The sequence below is a fragment of the Montipora capricornis genome, chromosome 4 (genome assembly GCF_036669925.1).
Source record: "Montipora capricornis isolate CH-2021 chromosome 4, ASM3666992v2, whole genome shotgun sequence".
Taxonomy (NCBI): Eukaryota; Metazoa; Cnidaria; class Anthozoa; order Scleractinia; family Acroporidae; genus Montipora; species Montipora capricornis.
This window is the reverse complement of record NC_090886.1, coordinates 2250749-2260748: the sequence shown is the minus strand read 5'-3', so window position 1 is coordinate 2260748 and position 10000 is coordinate 2250749. Positions and strand designations below refer to the sequence as shown.

The 10000-nt window shown below is 37.3% G+C and overlaps 2 protein-coding genes across 2 annotated transcripts in view; one reads left to right on the top strand and one right to left on the bottom strand.

The window, feature by feature from the left end:
• Positions 1–994: 994 nt before the first annotated feature.
• LOC138045157 (ubiquitin-conjugating enzyme E2 L3-like) lies at positions 995–8216 on the bottom strand. Its single transcript, XM_068891564.1, has 5 exons — positions 8153–8216; positions 7596–7691; positions 4848–4925; positions 3550–3658; positions 995–2389 (listed from the first exon to the last, which is right to left on the bottom strand). Exons 1-5 carry the CDS (start codon positions 8177–8179, stop codon positions 2235–2237), a joined length of 465 nt encoding a protein of 154 aa, XP_068747665.1. The 5' UTR covers positions 8180–8216; the 3' UTR covers positions 995–2234.
• A 73-nt stretch (positions 8217–8289) lies between these two features.
• Positions 8290–10000, top strand: part of LOC138045148 (GPN-loop GTPase 3-like) — a 9567-nt gene continuing 7856 nt past the window's right edge. Inside the window, exons 1-4 of the mRNA XM_068891549.1 lie at positions 8290–8424; positions 8749–8857; positions 9369–9456; positions 9841–9920. Coding sequence (XP_068747650.1) covers positions 8380–8424; positions 8749–8857; positions 9369–9456; positions 9841–9920 — 322 coding nt within the window. The 5' untranslated portion in view covers positions 8290–8379. The remainder of the gene's footprint in view (positions 8425–8748; positions 8858–9368; positions 9457–9840; positions 9921–10000) is intronic.

The following is a 10000-nucleotide window of genomic DNA, read 5'->3' as shown; positions in this document are numbered from 1 at the left end:
CACTAAAAATGTTTACTGACAAAACAAGTTTGACATTTTACCGAGTGCCTTGTTGGGGACGTGGCATCTAAACAGCAAGGGGCAGATACTTAGGGGTAGTGACAGCGATGTGAGAATGACTAACTACTAAAATAGGTTTTAAAATAGGCAACAATCAAAACTCAATTAAACTATAACTCAGTGAACGCGGCTTTCGTTTAATTATTAACAGTGACAAACAGAACCTCACTGGCCGATAAAACTGATGTTGTTTTGTTCCAGTGGTTGCCACAAAAACTTTTGTTGTAAGTTGATAACACCACACTAAATTGACCCCTTTGGCTTGTACGTTTTGTTTTCCCATTTCAGACCACATGATGATCTCGACGGAATTTTCCTCTAGTTTTTTCATAAGTTATGCATACATATGCACGTGCATAAGACGACATTTGAAAGAAACTGCTCCCTGGAGAAACATCTCGTGGTCTGAAATGGGAAAACAAAACGTACAAGCTAAAGAGGTCTATTGACCAAAGAACTTCTATCAATGTGTCCACTTCCGCTTAGGTGTTGGAACTACAAAAAGGGAATATTCTTAATGGGTTGGAAATTCCATAGTAAATTCTTGGCTGTTAATCTAATAAGGTAAAAAAACTTGTTGGTTCTCTACTCTACTCCGAGAGGTTTTTCCTGGGTAGTCCGGTTTTCCCCTTTCCTCAAAAACAAACATTTGATTTGTTGTGATTTCAGTTGATTTGTAGTCTCCCCAATTAGTAGAGCACTTGTGCTATGCTAAATAACCTTGAGACTTAAATAAAGTGATTATTATTATTATTATTATTATTATTATTATTATTATTATTATTATATTGTTATTGTATAGAAGCCACTGTGAGGTAATGATGCCAGGGTCAACGATACTTGTGAGGGTAGATGTCTTTCCAGCTGCCGTTTCTTTACGTAAGAGAATAAAGTCCGCGTCGACAGGAAAGTTCAACCATAAACAAAAACAAAATTGTCAAAATCAATCAATATATAATCCGCTATAACAAAAACCCAGCAACTGACCACAATATAACTTTGACAAAATAAGCAGAAATTTTAAAACAGAAATACAACGACTTCAGCTTGCTTTACATTTTTAACAAAAGAAACAATCTTAGCATCTTACTGTTACACAGAAGAAGAATTCAAAACTTGATCAACATTAGGCTAAAGCACTTCAATGTAACTGTCATTTTGGCCAACTACAACGCTGCACACAAGCAGAGCTTGGAGATTCAGGACACCCATTGTCACACAAGAGGCAAGTGCGGTTTCTGATACAAGCGCACGCAAAAAAAAAACAAAACAAAAACAGGCTGAAACAAAATCAATAGTGAATAGAGGTGTCGAAGGTGCAGATGATGGAAAAATGAACTTTTCCTTTTTTTGGCAAAAGTTGGGAACGGAGCTCACACCACCCAAAATAAAAACAAATCTTGCACGCGCGCAACCCTTGCTTGCATTGCTTGTCTGACTTGCAACGTCGCATGCACACAGCTCTTGCTTGCATCGCTTGTTTTGCATCTGTTGTTTGAATTTCTGCCTGCAAGTTGCCACCTTGTGAAAACAGCCTGTAAGGTTTGATGCAGAAATGCATCTTCAAATACTCGTTTTTAAAGAAAACATGCGGCTACCAGCAAAGGACCACCACTTCAAAAACTGACTTGGGATTATAACTTAATTTTAGAAATGAAACTAATTAACCAGGTGAAATGTAAGCCGGTTACAGCGTTTTCTCTAGATATTGTAGGTGCCAGCTACAATAGAACTGGGCCACATGTACTGTACTGTTATCTCCAAACTCTGCTGCAAACAATGACCTCCTACAAGTTTTTAGCCAAAAACTATGTCGCAGTTTGTAAGGTCATTTTGATCGCTTCTTCCAAGCACCGGCTTCTGTCAATAATACTAAAGACTGATGTCATGGCAAACAGTTTTGGCCAAATTTCACAGAGTTAACCTGAAGTCATAGATGAATAAACCATGAAAATGAGTTCAAAATTGGTCGGCCAACAATCAGGGCCCAGCCAAATACACATACTGGTAAATTAATTCTTGGTGATCATTACACTATTATCACAAGCAGAAAATACAGACAGTATCGGTCGAGGTGAGTGCATATTTAGCTGCGCATATTACAAATTTACGTCAAAGCTACATTACAGACTGCAAATTTTTCCTAGAATTACAGAAACAGAGCCAAAGGGTTTTCAGTCGGCAGGCCTCTTCTCTGCATGTTTTTTTGTGAACTCTTCTGCATTCTTTATAAACTTTTTCCTATCCTTTGTGTACTCTTCTGCCAAATCTCCACGCAAAGGATGCTCTGGTTCAGGGTCATGTATGAGCGCTACAAGTGCTTGGATTACTGAAAGGAGAAAATAATAAAAAAAAAAACAAGAGTGCCATCTCTTAAGAACGGTGCCTAGTAATTCAAAGGTATTTTTGTGCGGTTTACTGAATATGCGGGAAAAGCAGATCTTAATTAACAAGTGTTATTGAAATCCAAAAAGAAAATTAGGGGTAACCACGCATTTTTCAAAGATAATTAATCAACATTATTTTTGAAAACCTGTAAAATTACAAAGCTATGTACGGTGAACTCTTTTCCAAATTTAAGCTAAATGTTCTCTGAAAAATGCATGGTTAGCCCCAATTTTCTTTTTGGATACCAAGAGCACTTGCTAAATTCTGCTTTCTCTGCATAGTTTTGAACTGCACAAAAATATCCCTGTATTAATAAGCACCACCCATAGGAAATCTGAGTATCTCGAGATGCGCAGAATGTATGCGCAATAACAGTAGTAGGCACAGTCCTTACCATATAGGGGGGAAGGGTTAGGGTTAAGTATATTTAAAGTTGTGATTAAAGTGTTGATTTAAGGAGACTCGAAAGGGTTTTCAGCTGAGCACGTGTGTGTAAGCCACAGATGCAATATGCAATGTAAACATACATCTTCTCTTCACAAAAACTATAAAAATTTTGCTTCAACTGTTTAATGTTCACTTAAATCCGTTTTTGTTGGCCTGTAGTTCCATATGCAAACGGATTTGAATGAGTGGGATACACGTGCGTAAATGCTGATCTTGTAACCCCCTCATTTTTGCTGATGATTTTGCAACTTACAACAATGTATATCTCTGCTTCAGGGCTGTAAAGTTGAAAACATTATTCTGCATGGTCTAAAGTGTAAATTAAAAATGTTTATTGTTTTGCCTTCAGTTCCCCTTTAATCACTCACTGAAAAACCCATTCACCCCTAAACCGGCCTAAACCGGTCACACTTAGTGTTTTACTCTGTCTAACGCCAGACGATTTTACTCATCAATGGGGGACCCCCAGGAGTCAATGGGTTAAGGCTCAAAGAAACGCCTTATATCGTTGCCATGGTAATGGTAGTTTGGAGGAAAATTTATTTGTGTGAAAAAAAGGAGAAACTATTTCAAACCTCCTTAAGTGATGGTTGAAGGCTAAGGTTCAAAATGCCCAGCTTTAACAAAATGGCAATACATAGCATTGAAACTAACCTTGATCAGTCTTTGTTGCTGGTTTCCAGTTTTCGGGGCTGATAATTGGCAGACACACTTGACCCTTTTCATCAATGTTTGGATGATAAATCTTTGTCTTAAAAGTTATCTGAAAAATCACAATTAGACCAAACAGATGCTATTGCTTGTGTTAAAGAGAACAACAAAAAAATGAAAGCCTTATTGTAGCTGCTTAGTTTAAGCCTTTTTGGCCAGGTTAAACAACATCAGTGACAGTTGTACCAAAATGTACAGTAAAAATGTTGTTTATAAGGTAAACCAGACAGGCATCAATTCTGTTTAATGAACTCAAATCATAAATAACTCTATTCTTCAAGAAGAAGAGTACAGTTTTTTTAATGTCTACATGTACAGCTTCGTCCACACTGTGATCAAATTATGCTAATGAATTCAGATTGTGTGGGGCAGCATTGTCTTCAGAAGAACAGCACTTGGTTTATCCCATATTGTCCTGAAACACGGACAAGCACTAGGTCTTGTTCTCAATACTTGTGTCAACAAGGTTGCTTGCTTAGAGCTTACAGTAAAATGCTGCTAATAAGAAAATTTCAACATCCAGGGGTTTCAATAACTTTTGCAGTAGATGACTGGCAAATCACTGTAAGCAGGGGTACTCTTATCTTTTACAAGGGTTTAAGTGAATAAAGGCAGAGTAGCCGGCGATGAGAGACAAATTTCTGACAAATAGACGGCAGTATACCGCCGGTGACTGGTTTCTAATGAAACCCCTGACATCTCTCAGTGTCCAGTGGCATTCATTTCTAAGTAAACTATTTGCAAAATAATGCATAATTATTATTAATCTATCATGTAAATCGTCAAATAATCTTTTCTTAATAATACATATTATTCTTTTAAAATCATGTTGAACTTGATGATGGCTCCACAATGACACTGTTGAAACATTGTTTCTCATTGTTACTTTTCACTAGAGAAATATTGTCTTCAAAGCCCAAAACGTTAATTCCAAGAGGACAGACAATACAAGATTGATTGTTTTAATGTCAGATACTTGCCTGGAGAGGACTGAAGCCTACACCAGTATGTGTATGTTATGGTTCAAGATTTTCCCAACTAGCTCTAGTTTGATTTTTCATTTCTTCCAGATTATGATCATGAATATTATACAAAGAAAAATGACAATTGAACTACCAGTAGTTTTAAAAAATTTCAAACCAAGATAAAATTTGAACTATAACAAGTATAACTGACAAAATTCTACACCTAGCAGTCGTAAATACAAATAGCCTTCATAGTACTCTTCTATATTGACTGACCTTTGGTGGCTTGAAAGGATATTCTGCTGGGAAGGTGATATCAATCCTGAAAGCCCCCTTACTGTAAGGAGGATTCTCCTAAACAAAAACAACACAATCGATTTTATCAGTTTGTTTTCCACAAAAGCCAAAACCAAAAAAAGGAAAATGGAGATGATGTGAAGTTACACAATGGCATTTTTATAAACTTTTCTGGTATATTTAAAAAAACCCATCTGAAAAAATTAGTATGCTGGAATCAAATTCAGGGCCATCCAAAGGAAATTTACATACTACTGTTTTAAAAAGATAAGTCTTGAAAAGTACATGTATATAGCTGCAACTGCTAATCAAGATACGGTAATCAGTTTGTAAAATTCTTCCTATTTATTATTGTCTTCTCTGTAACTAGTAGCTCCTTAAGTAATGTTTAAAAAACGAGTTGCAGTGTTTTTTTGGGGTTTAAAAACACGAGGTGTAGCCTTGTGTTTTTAGATCCGATAAAACATGTGCTGCGAGTTTTTTGAACGGCTTCAAAAACATTTCACAAAGGGACTGTCCCTCTGGACTCAAAACAATGGTTCAAATTGCGAGAGGTGAATATTAGCATACAAGAAAAACAAGCTATGCCTTCTTAGTATTCTTTATATAAAGAATACTAACAAGGAGTGTTTTATCAGGATATAAAGCTCATACACGTGACATTTTATCGGTGTTTTGATAGGCTGTTAGGCTCATGAATTATTAATGAGTTTTTGAAGTAACCTATTGACTCCTGAGAGTGAGTGTAAAGCCAAACAATTTTTACTCGTCAACTGGTGGCGTCCAGGGCCCCTGAGGAGTCAATGGCTTAAAGAAATTGTTGGTTTTCACTCACGTGATCAACAGCCATGTTTTTCAACGAAAACAAAAGAAGACGTTAGCATAATAATAGCTTTCAATTCCCGGAGGATCGGATTGCGACACCAACATGGCCGCCATTTCATTGTTTGGGGACACCAACATGGCGGCCGTGACGTCATGTGAAATCCAAGAATAGGTCAGTGTTTGACAGTGATCAGAATTACATGCAATTGTTTCAAGACATTGTAGACTACCGCTATTATATTTCAGTAAGTTAAAGGTGTGCCTTGTGTATTCCATACGCACGGACACTGAGCAAGGTACAAAACGAGCAAGGAAATGTTAAACCAAGGTGAATAAAAAATAATTACAAGTGAATTTTTCCAAGGGCAACATATATCAGATGACAGCCAAGATTTTATGAGCCAATCAGGAAGCTTTAAGAGCGGAGGGGTTGTCCCAGTGGTAAGATCTCTGCCTTCCAACCCTAAGGTCCCGGGTTCCATTCCCGGTTCTGCCGAGACTGGAATATTTGGCGACCTTCTTTCCCGCTAAAGTTCACTCAGCTTTCCATCCTTCCGAGGCTGGTGAAATGAGTACCAGCATGCATGGACTGCTTAGTAGCGGATGCATTTTGCGCCTGTATATGCTTCAAGTCCGCTGGGGGTAAATTGATCATTGTAAAGCACCCTTGAGACGTTAGTGATAAGGGCACTATATAAATGCACCACTTTACTTTACTAGCAAAGCAATATACAAGGTTAAAAATTTGATAATTGCATACCATGCATTCTCTACTGTAAAACTGAAATATTCATGTTTCCTTCAAAGGTTTAGATATTTTAGACCTTCAATCCTAGACAAAAGTCTTGGGACACTTGTACTAAAATGAACATGTGTGAAGACCATCTATCATACAGTCCCATACATACATAATACGAACTTTGTATGTGCTTCCACCGTTCCCCAAAGCAATGTTGAAACAAACTGCAGCTTTTCTGAACATTCTTTCGGATTGCCATCAACATTGAAAAGGGGGAGGGGGGACTGTATGATAGATACCAGTTTCGTAACTGAAGGAACTACTGACGCTAAATAAAATTCGCCCTTGTCACACGGCGGTCATATTGTCCCGGGAGACCAAAAGAGCTTTGTTTTACAACGCCAAGTCTCGCAGTGGAAACCATGGGGGTGAGGCTTGGCGTGGTAAAACAAAGTTTTTTTGGTCTCCAGGGACAATAAGGCCGCCGTGTGACAAGGGTGAATGACTTAAGTTTATTTTAGTTTACTTATTATAAGTTTTTAAAAAAAATAAAGCACATACTTCTTACGAACACTTTTTTGGTGCACAAAAACAAAGGTGTCCCAACAACTTTTGACCAGCATTGTTGTTCAGGCACAAATCAAAGATTGAAAACCAATTTTCAAATACAAAAACTTGAAATAAGGCTCCTTAAGTTTACGGGAATGAGATTGAAACTGCCCTAAAATTGAGGGTCACGCATCAGAATACATATGTCCCAAAAAAACATCTGACTGTGATAGGAGACTCCTGTGCAAGCCATGAAAATTAATATTTTCAGTCCTAAAATACAAAATATTCTTTTTGACTACTCTCAAGAAGTAACCATGGAACAAGGATTACTAGCAGAATCACAAGTGTTTTCAAGAAAGAACGATGACAACCGTACAGAAATTACTACACGTCAAGGAAACCGAAAAGTTGGAAAACCATTATCGTTCTCTAAACAGCAGGTAATTATTTGTTGTTTAAGGACCATCAAAATTAATTATTTTTAGTAACGGTATCTGAAATGATGTATTGCGCTATTAAAACAAAACGATAAAAACAAATCTTTAAGAACTTATCACAAAGCTACCATATTGTAATATCAGTTTCTGTACTCTAAAATTTAGCTAACCTACCGGAACAATTAGTCCCTGCCAATTCAAAATACTTGATTCATCTACTTGAATATCGCGAAATATTTTAATCCCAGACGATCTAATGTCTTGCAGTTCCTGGAAAGGTAAAGAAACACATTTAATGTTTGACAAAAGCCGCAGGCTTGCGTCCTAAAAAATCGTGAACTTCTCAGCGCCAAACGGAGAAGTTCTGTAACTAGAAACTCAATCCATGCAGCCTTGTACATTTCATTCCCGAAGTTTCATTTTATTTCTGTTACCCTGCTCGATACCAACTAACAACAGAAACGTTAGAATTCTTTCAAAAGCAACTATCGAACAAATCACATATGACAGATGCAATTTAAAACAAGAAACAACTGAGATCAGATCCAAAATTTGTCAGATACGCATGAATTTGATCGACAATTCAAAACGACAATTCGCACAATGATGCATCGCTGAAAATACAACTGCTTAAAATTTTCTTGTCTGGTCATTGCTTAGCAAGTCTGTTTTAAGATGTGGGTAGATCTTGCATGAAATCAAGGACACTTTCGCTTCTGTGGTTTTCTCACCTTTCCCAATCTCCTTGTAGCGGCCATGCTGGAAGGAAGTTGTCGCCGGGTTAGCAACCAGTACCCCGCGCAGCACCCTCACCAACAATGCCTAGCGAAAAAAGGCGGAGCTTTTGCAGGTACGCTTCCTGCCACCTAAATGAAGGAGGGAAAACGTCGGTACATTTCATTTTCAAGATGGTGGATGGACGTAACTTGCGAAGCAGTTCAAAATTTCGTAGAGAAACATGAGGTATGCACAACTTGTAATGGGACCTGCTGGGAGTGGAAAGGTAAGTTTATTGATGCAAAGGCGATAAGAAAGCCACTTAAATTAAGCCAAATAATACAATTTGTGATTTTTTTTTTAAAATATATGTAAGCTAAACTTATATATTCTTTGTTTATAGACGTATTATTGATAGGGAAAGCTAAATATATTAGAGACAGTTGGCTAAAAAAGTAAATAAGTTAAAAAAACAAACAAACAAGGAATCATCAGTGCACCAATTGTGAGACTTGTCGTTAGAATGATAGCACTCTGAGAAGTCTCAGGTAAATTGATGTGACTTTATACCGGTATTGATTTTTGTGGATGTTCGCTGTCTTCATTTCAGTCAACTTATTGCAGCTCAATACTGCAACACTGTGAAAATGTACAGCGTTCTGTTCAAGTCGTTAATCTTGATCCAGCTGCAGAGCATTTTGATTATCCAGTTTTAGCTGGTAAGTGATTTTATTATCGCAGCATATTCCATGTACAGAAAACAGTAGTTTGGCAAATTCCTAGGTCACTGAAAATACTAGGTCATAAAATTGGTATTTGAGGTAGTTATCTTTATGCAGTGCTGTAATGTTGCCATGGCAACAGGCGGACCTCAGGCGGACCTCCTAAAAATTGTCCTGTAATAGCTTTATGCAGATGTCAAAATGTTTTCCTAGTCATAGGATCAACAATGTCGTAGTCTTTATCATAAGACACCCACCCACTACAAATTGTGAAGAATCCTTTTGAGCCTCCTTAATTTTTCCCAAACTAGAGACAAATGATTCTGCCAAATGAGTTGAATTATCTGTCTTTGTTTGGCTTAGCCCATTTCTAACTGCTTGGCATGGAACTCAGGGATGTATGCAACTTGCACCCTTGCAGACAGATCTATGTCCAGTGAAAGTGCATGTGACACCCAAGTAAACCAATGATATTTGTTTCGAATTAATCAATGCGATTGCTTTGCAGATGTAAGAGAGTTGGTTGAGGTGGATGATGTTATGGAAGCTGAAGACTTGCGTCTTGGACCCAACGGAGGACTGGTTTTTTGCATGGAGTAAGAACATGTCAATATTTCCTTTTGATTTGGGTCAAACACATACGTTATACATTTACTACTGGATTCCATCTGACTTTATTCGCTAGATACCGGTAGTGATTCATCTGGCAAAAATAGCACTATACACCTTTTAAACAACTTGGGCCTATTCTATTTGTTTTTTATTGCTTACATTGAGCTGTCTAACATGTATGTGTCCAAAATTATTATTGTTTTGCTATTCACTGATAATCTTATACAATAGGGGTTGGGAATCATCCAATCACAGGGTTTGATGGGAACCATTAAGTCAGTATCTTTAAATCCTCCTTCCGATAGCACTGCACTTGTTGTTATTAAATAGCGTTCTTCAGGTTAAGAATTTGGAATTTTCTCTTTAAGATACTTGGTGCAAAATTTGGATTGGTTGGAGGAAAAACTGGGAGATGTGGATGATGACTACATTCTATTTGATTGCCCGGGTAATAACATTTTATTTTTTAAATGCTTTTATATGAACTACAGCATCATTGTAAAAGATTATTGAAAAAGGAACTTATAA